This window comes from Cicer arietinum, chromosome 7 (assembly GCF_000331145.2).
Source record: "Cicer arietinum cultivar CDC Frontier isolate Library 1 chromosome 7, Cicar.CDCFrontier_v2.0, whole genome shotgun sequence".
NCBI lineage: Eukaryota > Viridiplantae > Streptophyta > Magnoliopsida > Fabales > Fabaceae > Cicer > Cicer arietinum.
Window position 1 is genome coordinate 15118163 of NC_021166.2, and position 19917 is coordinate 15138079.

General features: G+C 33.6%; 2 protein-coding genes and 1 non-coding gene across 7 annotated transcripts in view; all 3 read left to right on the forward strand.

The window, feature by feature from the left end:
* Positions 1-2483, forward strand: part of LOC101513739 (uncharacterized) — a 3636-nt gene extending 1153 nt beyond the window's left edge. For all 3 annotated transcript variants that reach the window (XM_004509197.3, XM_004509199.4, XM_004509198.4), the window contains exons 3-6: positions 277-453; positions 1118-1216; positions 1329-1574; positions 2029-2483. In XM_004509197.3, the coding sequence (XP_004509254.1) occupies positions 277-453; positions 1118-1216; positions 1329-1574; positions 2029-2316 (810 nt within the window). In that variant the 3' untranslated portion in view covers positions 2317-2483. The remainder of the gene's footprint in view (positions 1-276; positions 454-1117; positions 1217-1328; positions 1575-2028) is intronic.
* Positions 2484-5522: 3039 nt separating this feature from the next.
* On the forward strand, positions 5523-5596 carry TRNAI-UAU (transfer RNA isoleucine (anticodon UAU)). The gene has a single exon. It is a non-coding gene; the product is annotated as a tRNA-Ile (tRNA).
* A 4511-nt stretch (positions 5597-10107) lies between these two features.
* On the forward strand, positions 10108-19899 carry LOC101514515 (vacuolar sorting protein 39-like). 3 transcript variants are annotated; one of them, XM_004509200.3, is made up of 12 exons: positions 10108-10725; positions 12199-12410; positions 13849-13980; positions 14093-14236; positions 14404-14516; positions 15925-16357; positions 16738-17055; positions 17611-17832; positions 17991-18233; positions 18395-18838; positions 19090-19188; positions 19356-19899. In XM_004509200.3, exons 1-12 carry the CDS (start codon positions 10308-10310, stop codon positions 19662-19664), a joined length of 3087 nt encoding a protein of 1028 aa, XP_004509257.1. In that variant the 5' UTR covers positions 10108-10307; the 3' UTR covers positions 19665-19899. The 3 variants fall into 3 exon arrangements, with proteins under 3 accessions (XP_004509257.1, XP_004509258.1, XP_073220091.1); XM_004509201.4 differs by having other exon boundaries at positions 19461-19899; XM_073363990.1 differs by lacking the exons at positions 13849-13980; positions 14093-14236.
* The last annotated feature ends 18 nt before the right edge of the window (positions 19900-19917 follow it).

Consider the following 19917-nt stretch of genomic DNA (forward strand, 5'->3'; position numbering starts at 1 on the left):
GGGAAGAACATCTATTAGGATAGGTTAGTTTGTTTAATAGATCTTAGTATCTCCAGAGATTAATACTAGACTTCTGGCTGAGAGATACTCGGGTTCACCAAAAAACTCAGAAATCACATATCAAATAGCCGTTGATTTTGATTTTTGATTGCACTAGATCTTCTCTCAATGGCATCCTGTAATGATAATAAGGAAAACTTATGCTTTCTTTATGTGAAAACACATTCACAGAATGCTACCTTTTATATGCACTAAGTGTACCGGATCTATGAACAGGTGGCTGAACTAAGAGCTGCTATTGGGCCCTTATCTGGGCGTCGATTGAAGTATTGCACAGATGCATGTCTAAGGAGATATTTAGAAGCACGAAACTGGAATGTTGATAAAGCCAAGAAAATGCTGGAGGAAACACTCAAGTGGAGGTCTACATATAAGCCTGAGGAAATCCGTTGGGTTAGTTTGATTTATCTGGCTCTAGCCTTCACATGCTCAATTGATGATGCCGAATCTTTTGTATCTTAAACATGTTATAATTGTAACATTGATCCATGTTATAAAACGATTTGACAAATTGATGAAGTACAAAGTCTTTTGGAGTTCTGATATTTATCTTCTAGTGTCAAACTTGTGTTGACCTTACTTAATGGTTGGTTTGTTGGTTTATTCCTTCTCTTGGCAAACACAATTCATTTATTTGTATGTCTCTTCTATATTTTCAATTTAATTTATAATCTGCAGCAAGATACTTCTTTGTATTCTATACTATGAACATATCTAGTTTTTTCTTGGAGAAATATAATTCTTAAATTATAAATCAATAGTATTCAGATTACTCAAATGTAAGGTCAATAACATGCATCTAAGTTACTGTCAAAATTAAGTTGCTGTCATTGTTGAGTTAGAGTTCTAAAATTGATTAAGATCATATGTTAGCTTCAGAAGACATTTAGTTCCAAAATGATGATATGTTACCTTCTGCACGAGTTTTAATATCTGCATAGCGTGCTAGGACCAAATGAAGTCATCATCAAGTGATAGACTATTTATGCATATTTCTCTTTCATGCATCATAAAACCCATATTTACAAATTACAATTGAATGGTTTCCTACATACAGGCTGAAGTAGCACATGAGGGTGAGACAGGCAAAGTTTCCAGAGCTGACTTTCATGATAGACTCGGGAGGCCAGTTCTTATTATGAGACCAGGGATGCAGGTTTGAACTAAGATGTATTTTCATTATTATTAAGGCTATACATAGTTAAGAAGAAGGCTTCTCTGTCCATAACAGGTTAACTTACTCTGTTTAATCCGTTTCCTTCTGTCAGAACACACCATCACCAGAAAATAATATCAAGCATTTAGTCTATCTGTTGGAAAATGCTGTACTTAATCTTTCCGAAGGTCAAGAACAAATGTCATGGTTGATAGATTTCACAGGATTTTCATTTAGCACAAACATTGCTATTAAAACTGCTCGTGATATTATTCACATTTTACAAAACCACTATCCAGAAAGGCTTGCTATAGCTTTTCTGTACAATCCACCAAGAATATTTCAGGCTTTCTGGAAGGTTTGTTCTCCTTCCCTTCAAGTATATTTGTTCTGCCTCGTTGTTGCATGCCTTTATATAGTTAGTTTTTCTAATCTTTAGATGGTTGGTCACATTGCATGGTTGTGGTTTCTCTCATTTATATTTTACTTTTACAAGATTAAACAATACTTGGCTAATAATTGTTTTGTAAGTGTTTTTTTGCTTTATTTCACCAATAACTTCTAGAACATTTCATAGTTATTGAAAATCAAATCATATTATTTCGCTTTCCACACATTAAACTCGATTAGAATTTTCAAGTATATGTAATTATTTTTGAAAGTCAGTCCTGAGGTGATTTTCCAATGGTTCCCTCCCACAGGTCCCAATTTTATGTCCTACTGAGTTCTACGTGGAATTTGGTCAACTTCTTATGCTTATGATTTGAGGTTGAATTATGAGTTTTTAACAGTTACCTCTTCCATTTTAATAGGCTGTAAAATACTTCCTGGATCCCAAGACAGCCCAAAAGGTAAAGTTTGTTTACCCTAACAAGAATGACAGTGTGGAGCTGATGAAATCACTTTTTGACATAGATAACCTTCCAAGTGAATTTGGGGGGAAAGCTACTTTACAGTACGACCATGAAGAGTTCTCACGGTTGATGACTGAGGATGACGTGAAAACTGCCAAGTTCTGGGGTCTTGATGATGATAAGCCCTTCACCACTAAGAATGGCCATTCTGGTGCTGAGGTAGCACCAGAACCCGTGGCTAGCTAGTATAGTTAGTTGATTTATGAGTTCTCATATTATAGAGCTATTATTACATCCAAACCGTATTTTGTGGCTAATTAAGGAGGTGAATAAAAAGTGCTATATTGTTTCTGTTAAGTCTTAACTGTTAATCATAATTACAGCTATATATAATTCTCACATTTTCATTGATACTCCTTTCAACTCCTCATTAAAGAGTATTAAGGGTGTGGTGCTGCACTGCTGCATGCATACTTGATTTGATATTTCCATTATGTATTTGTCAATTCTTCAAGAGAGTTCAAAATGAAGTTACTGTGGCTTTTTGCCAACTTGTGACACGGATACATCAATGGTTTGGTTTGGGTAGAAGACAAAACGTGCAACACTGTCACGCTTTTCATGCCTTGTGTTGTTGGCAAGCATTTAACTCCACGACTCTTGTATGGATAATTCCAATGAATTCCTCTGGATTTTGGCAAATAAAGTTCTTGTCGGACTTGGAAGTTTAGTTTTGTGGAAGTTCTAAAATTACAAATAAATTCATCATTAAAATTGACAAAATTATTCCCAAAATATACGGACAATTCAATGATTTTATACAAATAAAAAAAGTTAAGTACTACATTAAACTTTCTCTTAAAAAAAAGTTAGAATATAAAATTTATATATTTTAATTTTTTTAAATTGTTATTTGATAAATCTTTATACCGAATAACACCACACCAAATGATAGTAAATTAATTAAAAATACTTTTATAAAAGTAATAATAATAATAATAATAATTTAGAAAGCGACTTGTATTTCCGGACAAATAAAGAATCTTTGAGCGATAATTGTACTTGTGAATGGTGAGGAACCTTTCATTCGGTGGACATCATATGCTTGGTCAATTTTTAGAAAATTATATCCCATACACTCCTAATTATATCTATACCTTCAAATTAAAAATGAAATGACGTTTTTGTTCCCATATAAATAATAAAACCTCCAAAAATTTACCATTTCACATTTCAACATTTCTGGAATACAAGTTTTCCAGTACAAAAGATGTATTTCAGAAAACTTATTTTGAAGTTCTCCGGTACAGAAGCTACTAACGGAAAATATTTTTGAAGTTTTCCAATACATAAGACTCTTCCGGAAAACATTTTTTAACTTCTACGGTGCAGAGTATTGTTCCGGAAAAATTGATGCTCAACATTTTCGGTAGTTACCAGAGAACTTGAACATCAAGTTTTCCGGAAGTTATATATATATATATATAATTTTAATTAATTATAATTTTATAAGTAATTGTGATTTATTTCTTTTAATTTTTTAATTTTTCAGTGGGCGCACGAGGGAGAGACGGCAAAATCATACGAATTACACGTGACACTGATACTTCTACATCGTTCGCGATGAATCCCCTAGAGAGGATTTGACTGACAACTTCAAGGAGAAGAAGACAGATGATCATTGAAGACGACGATAATGGACATCATGATCATGGATTTATCTCAGATGTGACTATGTATTAGCAGGAGGAGCCTTCTATAGTGTATGAGGAGGATGTGGTACATGAGCAAGTGGATGTACATGAGCAGGTGGATGCAGGAGGCTGCACTTGCTCATGAGGGAGAGCATATGGAGGAGGGGTATGATGGAGCTGAGGGACCTGGTGAGCTCACACGGTATCCTGGAGGACCTTATGATTTGTCTGTCCTTACACGATACTGTTATCATGTTTCAGCTAGACTATGATTTAGTGAGGTATATTAAATTAATTATTACTTATAATGCATTAAAAATATTTAAATTAATTATTATTTTTAGTCTATATTTAATTTTAATGTCATATCTTTTCTTTGTATACATGAGCAACCATTGCTGAAAATTGTTGCGCATGAAAAGAAAATGCAACAATTTACTTTGCCGGTACTTCTGTGACCCATAGAAAACTGAGTGAATTTGTTAGATTTGAACCCATTATAACGGGTGTAGTTTGAAGATGATCGAAAACAACCTGATATCTGCATTTGTTGAAAGATGACATTCCGAGACATCGTCATTTCACATGTCATTTGGTGAAATGACGATTACTTTGGATGATGTTGTCAATCTTATGGGATTGCTTGTTAGGGGTGAGTTCTACGGTCCACATAGATAGAGTAACGACATGTAATCTTGCCATCACTCTATTAGGAGTGACCACATAAAAGATCTGGAAAGAGACAAAAAAGACTAGAGGTGCGCACGATACACTGAATTGGTTGAAAGAAGTCTTCATAAAGTTGTAGTCTACTTTAAACCTTTTAGGGTGTTCATTGATTAAATAAATATTTTGGACTTTATAGAAGACATCCAAATTGCCGCATGTTGTATTATTATTAGTTTATTATAGTATTACTATATTGAAGCTTTATCCCTTTTTTATTTAAAGAAAATATTATGGATGTATTTTCCATTTTAGTTTGAGTTACTGAAAGCTTTTCTAAACTTAGGTCATTTGTAAGATTTTTTTATTTATTTTAATTCTTACAATTTATATTAACTTAATACATAAAAATTATTGTAATATTTAGAATATAATAATATACTATAATTAATTATTTGTAATTCTTCATAGTTGAACCAAATACCTAGTAAATCCATCGTAGCTTCAATTATTCATTTTGCATTGGAAGGCCATATTCACGGGCAAAGGTAGGGGCCAGTGTGATTTTTATTCCAAAAACTTTTTAGGATTTTATCCTTAGCATGTCAAAGTTTTGGGGATAATTGGTACGTGGCACAGTAACAAAGCATGTAACTGAGCCATTGTTTGCTTGTTCCTAAGGGTCAGTACGAGGGCGGATCTTTTTTTGTAGTTAATTCGAGTCATGGTATCTTCTAAGTTATTTTATTTTTAATAGTTAGGTATATTAAATACACACCATAACCAACTTATTTGTATATATTTTATCTGCTTCCCAATGTTTATTGAAGATTATAGTGGTGCAGCGGCAATGTGGTTTGTTATGTGACATTATCACTAAAACGACATTAGCACAAACAACAAATCAAGTATTAAGATTTATAAAATAGCATTATAGATATTTGTTAAACAATTTGTCCTCTCCACAATACAATCTAAGATCTGCCAGTGGTTAGTATTAAGTTAGTGTGGTGTGTCACATGTGAATTGTTAACATATTAGAAACAAGAAATATATACGTTTATATATATATATTTCCTAATTTTAACATATGGTCTCGTAGCTCAGTTGGTTAGAGTGTTGGTCTTATGAGCCGAAGGTCGCGGGTTCGAGCCCCGCCGGGACCATATTTTTACTCATTATTGAGCCGATATTTTTACTCATTATTGAGCCGAAGGTGCCGGCTTCGGACATGCCGGGACTATGTTTCTTCTATATTATTTTAATTATCTTCAACTATTCATACACATTATTTTGACTCATTATAAAACAGAACCAAAGTATTTTTTACCAATCAAGTTTTACTTAATATATTATATATGCATTGCCAAACAAATCCTATAGGTAATAATTAATTGATCGAAAATCAGTTTTCCTATAACCCAGACGCCATTTACACTAAAGATATATATTACCAAAGGAATCACTATTCCAAACCTTCAACTAACTTCCAACAGTTCAAGATGAACCAATAATTTTAAATATGACTTATGGTTAAAATGCATGATAATTCATGTCTTAATCTCAACTAAGGACTGTCATACATAACATTTAAGATCCAAGTTTAGTGGAGTGTAGAGAGGAAAAACTTTTAATGAAGCATATATATTGAGTAGAAGTAGAAAGATTATCAATGTTGATATTGTTTAATTTGTTTCCGTGTACAGCAAATACCTCCTAAAAAACTAGTATGAACACAAGCAACGCCATCAAACTCTAACTATCCTCACACAACCCACTAATACGAGGTTTCAAAAGAGCAATGAGACTATGATTGTGTGTGCGGAGTAATGTCACGATTCGATATATTAAAATTCATTAAATAATGTCCTTGCATGTTTATTTTTGAATTTTTTTTTCTTTTCAAATCTTCACAGTATCATGCAAAGAAAACATTTAGGCATTTAAAACAACTAACCAATCTCCATATATAAAACTAATAATGTAGTCCATATAATAAAACATTTAGGCATCCATTCACAATATACATATTGGCTCTTTCATTAGAAAGAAAATTGGTCTTGTACGATTCAAAACCATGAGTGTCCACATTGAAATTTTAATTTGTGAATTTCATTTCAAAGTTTACATATAATATAATGCGGAAACCATAATAGAATTTCATATGCATTGATTGGAATCCACACTATTGACAATTGAGAGAACAACTGCAACATTGGAGCTTTAATAATGACTTATATGAGTAGAATGTAATAATAATTTCTCTTGTGATATTGGTTAATTAGAAGTTACGGAGAGAACAAATTAAATGCCTAAAACATGGTACACTTGCATTAGAAGACCTCAAATTAGCACCATGGATTTCAGCAGCAATAAAGGAGCCCTTGCATATTTATTATATTAACTAACCCAATGAAAAATTATTCCTTAATATGGATATTACTCGGGCCTTAAATATAAACACAAATATTTGGTCTAAAATTTGGACCAACCGCATAATCCATCAAATTAGTAAATTGTCATTCTCTCGTATTTGGTCCCTAAACAATTTATTAATCCATCAAGTTAGTGTCTCAATTTCTTTAAGAATAGGAGAGAGAATGATAGTTTAGAAACTAACTTAATGAATTAAAAACATATATATAGGGATTTGGATAGCAGTTTGCGCATCCTGCAATGGGAAATAAATTAATTGTTGGGAAAATGTATCTGAATGCTAACATTGGGCACTTAGCAAGTGTAATAATCAAAATAATTTTTTAAATCGTAATAACTTAAAGCTTGAAATCTCCATCAGTTGTATCTACTATTCTACAACGTTACCACTAGGCACTGCAGCACATATTTTTCTCTGTTTTCTAGTGGCCAATATTAAATCATCTATTACACTATATCTTTAGTGGCAAATAAAAAAGTGCAAAAATAACACATAAATAATGAAAGGTTCAGAATATTCCTCAAACTAGTATATACCATTGATTTTAAAGAGCTGGCCTAGTGTAAGCACATAGTAGTTTCACCATGAACTCCACTGTTGTGAACCAAAACGCTACAAATAAAATAATGCAGACAAGGTCCACATGTAGATTAGCATTAATCGCTTCAAGCTATTGATATTTTTTCAAATGACATTGCACCACTCATATACTATATAAACTATATTCAGTTTTGGTCATCAATAGATAAATCAACTATAAATTTATTCTAAACAAATTAATCATAAGAGTAGTTTCAGCAAGGCCAACAGGTGCAAAATGCTCACAAGGCAGAAAACCAAGAAACTCCTTAATCATGTGATCATATTCACTCTAAAATCCAATAACTAAACTAGCTAATACAATCCTTATTAATCATAAGAGTTCAAAATCAGAAATACAAAATTTAGCATGGAAAGAGCTGGAGCTGATGCAACATTGATAGTGTCCATAGCCTGTAGTGTGACCATTTTGTTATATATATTAACAAACATCCTCATTGACCCAACATTACAAATAACATCCATCAATTTCACTTCAAGGTATTTTCCCTGAGTACACGCAAAGGCAAAAGAAAAAGCAGTGAATATGAAGGTCAGTCAAGTTACACATTTGAAGACAATCTAGAATGAATCGTATCGACCACCACAATAGAGTCTGATTCAAAAATAACTAAAGAAATGTTTTGCTGTTGTACAAGCTTGATACTCAATCTTAACGTCCAAAGCTCAGCCCAAACTGCAGAGCAAGAACTAACTCTACTACACCAAATTCCTTCGGTTGTGTTTGATGAAGCAAAAATAATTTGCAGAGACTTCATTTTGGGTACTAGTGCAAGTCAACGTAAAGTCCATCTTGCCTTTTAGGATAAAATTTGTCGGTTTGGATTTCAAAAGTCTTAGGATGCTAAACAAGGTCTACGTGATGAAATTAGCTTGACAACTTATGGCTTATCTCGATAAATTGTAGGTTAAGATTATGAGAGCGAAGTATGCTTGTAGCTCTTTCATAATTTCTTTCATAATTCCTTATGTGGACTTTTGTGCGGTTTCCTTCTCTACTTGGAAGTTATTGTAAACGTTTGAGGGATATCAAAGAAAATATCAAATAGATTATTCAAAATAGTCATGATACATGATTCTAGAAAGACCTTTGGTTTAAAAGCTTCTCCAACCTCCAATCCCATTTATCTGAAGGAATTCTAAATGGTGAATTTGATTGTTAAGTGTTCAATTATAATATAGAAAATGGTTGGAATTGAGACAAGATTGAGAGGTATGTTCCGAGGAAGATATCTGACAAATTGTTACTATTAAACCCTCTATTCTTCTTGTTGGAATCTAATCTTACTTCTTATGGTCATTTTACATTGAAAAATGCTTACGAGCTCCCATTTTTTTTATAAGATGTGGAGTTGGAATGAACCTATATTGATGCAGAGCTCTTCTTAGGAAGTTGGCACATAATAGACTCCTTAGCAACCATTAAAGACACTTTAGATACATATCATTTTGTTTTTTATCAGGGATCACAATTACATTCAAATCTAGTGTGAAAAAAAAAAAATCATAATGGATAGAGTAAAAATAACATAATGGGTATAGATACGGAGACGAATAATTATCAGCAAAATTAAGTTAGTATTGGTGCGGATGTGGGTACTATAGTATCCACCCCGTCCCACGACCCGCATTTATACATATATATTATTTATTTATTATATTAGTGTTTAGTTTAATTAATTAATTATTTTCTTTTATGTTTTAACATCTATTAATATCATTAAACCACTACAATATTTATAATTGAAAGATAAACGTTTGTAAACTTTTTAATAATTTGATTATGATGAATAGACAAATAATTGTGAATTTATAACTAAAAGTTATTTCTTATTAATTGTGACTTTATAGTTATATTTGCAACTTTCTATCAATTGTTTTCATATATCTCGAATAATATTATCGTAAGACTTGCAACTTCGTAAAATATGATTATGGATATTTGAATGTGTATTGTAATGAGTGTTCATTTGAAATGATTTGAGTTAAAAAATATTTTTATTTATAATATTTTATGATTAGATTTAAGATATTTGAATAATTTTTAAATTTAATCACAACACTATCATTTATTTATCAATCTATTTTAGTTAAAGTGTATGGGTAATGGGTATAGGTACACACATTTGGATACACAGAGGATAAAGGTACAAGTATTAAAGTTGATACTCAAGAGAGATACCTAATGTGAATATTTTTTTAAATTACGAAAATGGGTATTATAGTACCGTATCCATCGTCATCCCTATTTTTTATGTTATAATTCAACTATGGTTAGTTTGACATCTTGTTTGAAATTGGAATACAAAAGTTATGTGACTTAAATATGTTAATTTTTATCATCTTTCTTAAAATAAAATAAAAATATATCTCTTTTTAATCCTTACTGTATAACATTTTCTCAAATAAATATTACATTTAAACTATTTAATTTTTATACACACATACAATACTTTATTTTCTCTTTATATTTTTTTTTATCACACTACTAATATATCACATTAATCGTATTAGTATATCTATGCCTCTCTATATAAAAGATGAGTTTTTGATTTCTCAAATTAATAAAATTTAAAAATATAAATAAGTTTTAAATATTTAAATAAAAATTCCTGATGGCAGTTTGTCCGTTAGCCATATGTCTACACTGCACAACCAACGTGAAGCGTTCCCCGCCTTCAGGGACACAAAAAACCGTTCAAACTCCAAGCAATGAATCCACTAAACGACATCATTTTCCTTTTCCATCATCCATGCCTATTCTCAATCACTCCCAAACCAAAGACAAATCAGAAATTACACTTGAACATCAATTAAAATGCACTTGAACATCAATTAAAATGGTGCATAGTGCCTACGATTCCTTCGAGCTTCTCACCAATTGTCCATCCAAAATCGAATCAATCGAATCGTACGGATCAAAGATTCTCTTAGGATGTACCGACGGTTCTCTCCTCATTTACGCGCCGGAGTCGGAGCGATCCGCGACGGTGCCGGAGGAGATGCGGAAAGAGGCGTATTCACTGGAGAGAAGCTTAAAAGGATTCGCGAGGAGGCCCGTGGTTTCAATGCAGGTGGTGGAATCGAGGGAGCTTCTTCTCTCGCTTTCTGAATCCATCGCGTTTCATAGGCTTCCTAACTTCGAAACAATTGCCGTTATCACCAAGGCGAAAGGCGCTAATGCTTTCTGCTGGGACGAGCGTAGAGGCTTCCTGTGCTTCGCTAGGCAAAAACGCCTCTGTATCTTCAGACACGACGGTAATAGTCAATATGATTTTTGTTTCTTTTAATTTAATTTAATTAATATTAATTTGATATTTTGAGTTTATTGTTCTCAACTGATTCAGATTTATGCGTTATGTAGTTGTAGTAGTAGTTTATGTGTTATATAATCTATGAAACATGGATACTAACACAAACACGACGCGTCAACACCGATAATAATTTAAGAAAATGTATTAATCGAGTGTAATCAATGTTTCTATGTCGGATATCGAGACACACCTTAAATGAGAAGCGTCGGTGCTTCAGAGGTTATAACACTAAAACTTCATATTGAATATGTGTCCGAGTGTCAGATGCACACATATTGGTGTTTGAGACTGACATGGCATAGTTACATACAATTAGTTATGATTTATCACATTATTATGAGTGTTTATGTGTTGGTATATATATAAAAAAGTGGTAGTTAGACATCTTCATTAGTCAGTACTCTCTCCGTCTCACAATGAGTGTTGTAACACCCCGACCTCAATTAGTAGTGGGACTGTGTGGAGGCGGTACTTATCCCCCAGATACCAGACTCGAATGCCACGGAAGGCAAAAACTCATTATTTCCACTGGGTGGTTAGGGGAGGTGAGAAGATCGTGAGGTAGCACTGTCGGAGGCGGTACTTATCCCTCAGGTACTGGACTCGAATACCACGGAAGACAAAAACTCACTATTTCCAGTTGGTGGTTAGGGAGGTGAGAAGGTCGTGAGGTAACATCGCCGGTAACGGTAATGGCTGGGGTGTTACAAGTGTCGTTTAAAGTTTTTGCACACATAAGAGAAAAGTCATTTTACTAAACTACTCATCTTAACTATTGTTGTATTTTTCACTATCATTAATGCAAATTAGAAATTGTGTACATAGTAATAGATGAAGGGTACTATACAAAAAATAATTAAAATCACATTGAAAATTGAGAATGACATTCATTTTGAGATTATTTTTTTTCCGCAAAAGTGGCACTCATTGTGAGACGGACGTAATACCCGGAAAGGGGCTAATGGCATGGGGCTGTCAGCATAGGCAAACCCAAAGGATTACTCCATAGGTCTAAACATCGATCGGTTTTAACCAATTACAAATAGATAACTAAACCACCCGTATTTACTACTAGTTTGAGTGTAAGAAGATCTCCATGGAGAGAGCTTTGTCTACTAAGCAAGATTTTCAGTTTTTAGTTGTGGTGGGAATCAAACCCATATCCATGGAGAAGATAAGAATTCAACCCCTTAATCCTTGATCGCTAAATTTTAAATGTAGTAAAGGACTGCCATTTATTTACTCGTTGTGGTATTTCCAATTTGATTCGTATAGAAATTCAAAAATCAGGAAAAGAACATAAATGTATAGCTAGAAGTGTATAAGTGAATACATGTCGGACACACGAGCAAAAATACTGTTTTGATGTCTTTGATTTTCCTTATATATGATGACCTGTTCTTGGTGTTTTTCCCAGATGGTAGAGGATTTGTGGAGGTGAAAGACTTTGGTGTTCCTGATGTGGTGAAATCAATGAGTTGGTGTGGTGAGAATATATGTTTGGGGATTAGAAAAGAATATGTGATTCTAAATGCTACAAGTGGTGCAATATCTGAAGTTTTTACTTCTGGGAGGCTAGCACCACCTTTGGTAGTATCTCTTCCTTCCGGAGAGCTCCTTCTGGGCAAGGTATTCACTTTGTGGTTTAACTCTTGAATGATGTTAATGTCGGTGATAGTTGTTTCTTATTTTCGCAAGTGCATTCTTTTCCTAGTGGCTTGAAGTGCTTAGAAGATAGAATATAGTTTATGTAGTAAAATGCACGTTCTATTCTACTTTTCCTTGCTATGTTGGCAACGACATTATGCTGGATAGATATATTGCCCATGTTCAAACTGACCTTTAGGTTGAGAATTGGAGTTGTTAAACTGCTCGAACTGGGGTAAGGTAGGGTAGGGAGGTAGCAGTTATACATACAGCAATGAGGCAATAAGTTTTCTGCCACTTGGTAGGGTCACAGATCACAGTGTTATATTGTTCGAGTACTTCTGTAAATTTACTAGCGCACAATTTGCTTAACCCAAGATATCCTCCACGAAAAGTTTTAAAAAGAACAATGTTCAAGGGGATATGTTTCAGCAAGTTGTATATAAATTAGAATTATGGATGTGGGAACTCAAAATGTAGTTACTATTAGAGGATAGAAACAAGAATGCTAAAAAAATGAGCTGATCACTGTCCTTAAGGGTTCATTTGTGCCCTACCTGGAGCTATGCTCGGTGGATGTAGCCTTGTTGAGCAACAATCCAGGACCAAATGTTGGTCTATAATCAGGAGCTCAATACTTGAACCTCACAGAGAAGGATTCTAAGTTTGAAATTCACATAGACCTACAAAGGGCTTGTTTGGATTAACTTATTTGAGCTTATCTACTGGTATGAGTACCATTGAGACTCTTTGGGAGGACTTATGAAAACAACTTATGACATGTCCATAAGCTATTTTCAGTTAATTTTCATAAGCTCTCTAGGATAACTTATGAAAATAGCTTATGACTTATATAAAAACAATTAAACTTTATTTTATGTTTTGTTATAGAAATAGCTTATGCATAAGCACTTATATGATAAGCGCTTATGCTATAAGCATTTAAGTCTTGCACCCAAAAAAAAAAGTCTGAAAAATATTCTGTCTGCTAAAGCATCAGGAAGATACCTTCTGATAAAGACTTGAATTCCCTTTTATTATTTGAAAATGAGGAGTGCATTTTCAGTTATAACTTAGAAGCCTCTTTTTAAACTTCTGCCTTTAATGTCTCCCTTATTTCACTTCACATGCTTCTTGGTTTAATTTTTTTTTTTTCAAACAACTATAATTTCTCAAGATTGATGATTTCTCATACTTAAATAATATATATTACAGAATTCATAGGACAAAGTTTATTGTCTATCTGGTATGGGAAGGGTCATTTGGTCAGTGGTACTTGCAAACTGTTATTCAGAACCTTATGCAATAGCTAAGTAAATTAGTTTTATTTATGTTGAGGCATTCTTTTCAAAACCTCCTGCTTCATACTGTTGCATTTTCCTGAGTCAGATAAACCGAGGTTCTTTTGGTGCATTTTTAGGAGAACATTGGCGTATTTGTGGACCAAAATGGGAAACTTCGTCCAGAAGGTAGGATTTGTTGGTCAGAGGCCCCAGCAGAAGTTGTAATTCAGAAGCCATATGCTTTAGCCCTTCTACCCAGATTTTTGGAGGTAGCTAAGTATTTGGTGTCAAACTGCCTAGTTATGAAGAATAAATTTCAGGCTTATTTTTCTAGTGGAACGGGTTGTGCATCTTTACACTTTATGTTGCTTGCATTTGCAGATTCGATCTCTACGAGGTCCATATCCATTGATACAAACAGTAGTTTTTCGAAATGTACGCCATCTTCGCCAGAGCAATAATTCAGTCATTATTGCTTTAGAAAATTCTGTTCATGGCCTCTTTCCTGTTCCTCTTGGAGCCCAGGTATTGCAATGTGATCGATTTTCATGATGTGGTACCTGTTATTTGGTTCTAATGCAAATGAGAAAATAGTGCAACACTTCCTTTTACAATTATTGGTTATACCATATTATACTTTTCTGTATTTTATTATTATATCACAAGTTAAGGATTGTACCATTTCATTGTAGATTGTCCAATTAACAGCCGCTGGTAACTTTGAAGAAGCCTTGTCGTTGTGCAAGCTCCTCCCACCTGAAGATTCAAATCTTCGTGCTGCAAAGGAGGGTTCAATTCATATAAGGTTCATTGCCATATTAGATTATTCTTTTTTTTGTTACGGCCAATGTTTGTAATTAGTATGATTAATATTGTTAATATTTTGTTGAGGGTGGAAATCAAACCTCCGACCTCCTAATCACTCCACTGCCTAACTCCCCCACCCCAGCCACCAAGTCAACCTTATGCCCCCTCATCTTAGATTATTCTTGTTATAGAAACTGAGACAAAAAACACAGTTTTATTCTTCATTTTTATTTTATTTCATCATATTTCTCTGAACCAGTCAGCAGTCCAAATTTAACACTTACTCTGAAGTTTTGAATATTAACTGTTTGCTTTTTAGTCTTGTAGTGGTAGGAATCAATAATAGTTATGCTTGGAAAAATATCAGCACTCTAATGGTCACTAGGGCTTGGTTGGGACAAATATGATCATGAATATACCTCATGTAGGGGAAAGAATGTCCAATGTTATGTTCATCACTTACTTTTCCTTGTCAAAGTTTCCTTCAGATTGTTTTCACAATATAACTGTGGTCGACTTTGTAGATAACCTATCTTGATTGTAAAATTCGTTGGTACTTTTTGCCACTGCCCCCACCCTCAAATATAAGACCAATTTAGTTTATATTTTTTGTTGATTGATAAAAAATTTAAAATCAAAACAAAATCATGTATCATTTAACTATGGTGTGATTACAAGATACATGGAAAATTCCTATATTTCAAAGGAAACTGTGTATTTGATCACTATAATCTGAAAAGAGAGGAAAACTTTTAAAGAAGGAAACCTGGTGCTATGATGTTCTCGCCGTGGTGGAATCCAGGAAAGAATCAATTTGTCGTGGGTCTATTGTAAGGAAAAAAAAGTATCATAGAAAGAATTTAATTTTATCAAAATATATATTTTATTCATTACCATCAAACTTCATATAAATTGTAAAAATAATGCCTACTTATATAGTGTATGCTTAATATATTACATTATTTATTGGGTGACAAAAGACTTAAAATGATAATAAAAGCTTGGTTTAATTATCATATAACTAGGGTGTGGTTACTCAATGCACGGTAAATTCCTACTGCTCAAAAGAAATATCTAAAAACCTATCTTTTTTATAATAATTTCATCCAATATAATTTAAAGATACAAAAAGAAAGAATTGTATTGATTTAAGAGAGTTTGACATCTTTCTGTATTGTGTCCATTACTATCTAGTTTCATATAAATTATAAAATTATAAAATTATAAAATTAATTTAATTAGATAATTAAATCAGAAGCATTATTCCATCACACATTACATAGTTTTATTATAGATATTATTCTCTACACTCTAAAATAATCTTATAATCAGTAGTACACATGCTTCTCATTGCTCGTTTTGCAATTTTTTCACCAAGTAGTTAAATGTGTTTTGTTACATTATAGATATGCCCACTATCTTTTTGACAACGGCAGCTATGAGGAGTCAATGGAACATTTCCTAGCATCTCAAGTAGATATAACTCATGTGCTTTCTCTGTATACATCCATTATCCTTCCAAAGACAACTATTGTTCATGATTCAGATAAGCTGGACATTTTTGGGGATGCTTTGTATCTCTCCAGAGGTTCTTCAGCTATGTCTGATGATATGGAACCATCTCCCGCATCTAATATGTCAGAATCGGATGACAATTCAGAACTTGAATCGAAAAAAATGAGCTACAATATGCTTATGGCTCTCATAAAGTTTTTGCAGAAGAAAAGACATGGTATTATTGAGAAGGCCACTGCAGAAGGAACTGAGGAGGTTGTTTTTGATGCAGTCGGTAATAATTTTGCAACCTATAACAGTAATAGGTTTAAGAAAATAAACAAGGTACCATACTGAGATTTTTGTTGGTTCCTTTTTAATGTGTAAAGTATGGCTCATGTACAATTAATGTCTCTATTTATCTTCAATATGCATGATGACAAATGTTTTTGGAGTAGATTTGTTTGCTAGAACTTATGACTCATGCATATCTTTGGAGGTCAAAAAGGGAAGTATCATGCCTGCATAATAGTTTGCTGACTAAAATTTATATACATATTGAAGTACTGCAGACATCTTTAAAGAATGTCTGTAAGATTGATGCTGAAGCTGTGGGACATAAGATGCTCTTAATCCTTTTTGTAACGTTAAAGCTATGTAAAAGTAATTCTTATTTTTATCACAGTTGTTACTGAAGTTATTACTTGGAAAATTATTGGTTTCAGGGGCGTGGTAGTATACCTATTAGTTCGGGAGCTCGGGAAATGGCTTCAATATTGGATACTGCTCTACTCCAAGCATTGCTGCTAACTGGACAACCGTCTTTGGCTGAAAATATATTGAGAGGGCTTAACTACTGTGATATGAAAATATGTGAAGAGATACTTCAAGAAGGCAACTATCATGTTGCTTTGGTAGAACTTTACAAGTGCAACTCAATGCACCGGGAGGCCCTTGAACTTATTAACAAATTGGTGAAAGAGTCTAGCCAGTCTAAGATTGCACACAGATTCAAGCCTGAGGCCATCATCGAGTACCTCAAGGTAAATTTTCTATTTGGTCGATAGTTTTGCTCAAACATTTTGCTTCTATGTTTTACAAAAGCTGTAATGCCTATATATTTGTTTCCTAAATAAAATAACAGATTTAACATAGTGCTAAGGAAGCAACAGAGTCTCAATATATGACATTATATAATCTGTAATTAGATAGTAAGTGCACTGTTACTTATGGTGTATATATTATGGCTCAAACGAAGGAGTGGTTTTTTAGTTTTATTTAGTAGTGTTCATCAGATGTAATTTCGTTATCAAACATTTGTTCATCAGGAGTAATGTGGGGACAATGGACAACGGTGAGCTGTCTTAAGTTTATTGGATAATTTAGTCATTTTCCTCTTCTGACATATAGCTGGATGGGAAAATATTTGCAGTCACTTAGGGGATTAGTCAAAAATATATATTCAGTTTCCATAATGCCTGGATTGAGGTTTTCGCATGATTCCAAACTTCTTTAAAGATGTTATTTATTTCCATTATGCATTGATGATTATTGTTAATTGATGCTAATTTTCCTGATTTGGTGGGTTTCTGATGCAGCCACTTTGTGAAACAGAACCCATACTTGTACTAGACTACTCCATGCTTGTTCTTGAAAGCTGCCCAACCCAAACTATGGAGCTCTTTTTGTCTGGAAATATTCCAGCAGATATGGTCAACTTATATTTGAAGCAACATGCTCCAAACTTGCAAGCCATGTACTTGGAGCTCATGCTTGCAGCAAATGAGAATGCCATATCTGGGACTTTGCAAAATGAAATGGTGAGTTCCTCTGGCATCGGATTTAATACCTCGAACTCTAAGGACTAAAGCAGTTCTACTTTTTTTTTTTCAAATGCATGTAGCTTGGATATTTTCAGGATTGATGTGATTAATAATAGGAGAAAATCTCTTTTTACTTGTTGTACTCTGCAATGTAGGTACATATCTATCTTTCTGAAGTACTTGATTGGCATGCTGATTTAAGTTCTCAACGGAAATGGGATGAGAAAGTTTATTCCCCCAAAAGAAAAAAGTTATTGTCTGCCTTAGAGACTATGTCAGGATATAATCCAGAGACTCTGCTGAAACTTCTTCCATCGGATGCTTTATACGAAGAGCGGGCTATATTGTTGGGAAAAATGAACCAACATGAACTAGCATTAGCTTTGTATGTTCATAAGGTATATCAAGTAAACACCATCCTCCTGTCTTTATTGTGTAAACAACAGTTATAATGGTGTAATGTATTTTAAATTTAATTGTTTCGTGCACTTGTATTTTATATAAATCTTAGTTTTTTGTGAATATAATGGGAATAAGTGAACTCCCTTTTCATTTGTAGCTTCATGTTCAAGAACTGGCATTGACATATTGTGATCATCTGTATGAATCTACTCATCAGCATTCTGTAAAATCTCCCAGCAACATATACCTAATGCTTCTGCAAATCTATTTGAATCCACGGAGGACAACTGATAACTATGAAAAGAGAATTTCAAATCTATTATCCCCTCAGAATAAACCCATTAGAATGGTTAGTTCTAAATCATTATTAAGAACTAGAAGCCGAGGATCAAAGAAAATTGCTGCAATAGAGTTTGCAGAGGACACAAGAGCTGGTCTGAGTAGCGACAGTGGTAGGAGTGATGCTGACACTGATGAATTTACTGAGGAAGGAAGTACTTCTATCATGCTTGATGAGGCCCTCGATTTGTTGAGCCGCAGATGGGATAGAATCAATGGAGCCGAGGCCCTGAAACTCCTACCAAAAGAGACCAAACTGCAGGTATAATTGTGGAAAGGAAGGGATGCAATTGCCTTTATTTTATCAAAGAGAAATTTAATGCATAACTACCATACATTTGGCTTGTTGAAGGGCACATGGTTATTCTGCCCATTCTAGATAACAAGCAACATTTGTTTTTAGTGATCCAACTTATGCTCTTGGTGGAGTTTGTTCTGTTAGGAGAAGTTTCTTTAGACATTATTTTTTTCTTTATTTCATCAAGTTAGTAAACAATCGAATGTTATCTGCAGAACTTGCTTCCATTTCTTGGACCCCTTGTGAGGAAATATAGTGAAATGTATCGTAATTGCTCGGTTGTCAGGAACTTGAGACAGAGTGAGAACCTTCAGGTAAGCATGCATCAGCAATCCAGATTTTGTTTAACATTGTTAGGAGAAAATGGTAGGTTTGATCTTTAAGGCTATAATAAAATATTGTAATTGCACATTTAATTTCTTGCCTCTCAATAGATTTATTGATCACTATCCTTTAATGCTTTTCTTCTTCACTTTATAAGGTAATGCAATCTAGGAAACAGAGAGCCACATGCTCTTCATATTCAGATGCTTCTAGTTTGTTACCATGTGTACGTATCTACCACGATTCAATTTGTTGTGCACAGGTGAAAGATGAATTCTACAAAAAGAGAAAAACGGCTGTGAAGATTAGTGGTGATAACATGTGCTCCTTGTGCCATAAGAAAATAGGGACTAGTGTTTTTGCAGTCTATCCGAATGGGAAAACTCTAGTGCATTTTGTCTGTTTCAGAGATTCTCAAAGTATGAAAGCTGTTGCGAAAGGGACTCCATTGAAAAAGGCATTTTGAAATGGATATTAAAAAGTTATACAATTTGGGGGTTGTGAGCATTGCCTTATCAATGGTAGGTTGGTGAATTGTGGTGAAAGTGGCCGTGTAATATATTCTTTGTAGATCGGCTTGAAATAGTTTGTAGGCTATCACTGTGAAAGGCGTGATATGTTTCTTTCATTTTTTTTCTTGTAATAATGTAAATATTGGTTTGTTGTTTTGAGTAAATTTAAGCATTGAAAAGGTTTAGCTACTTTTCTCTCCTTTCACC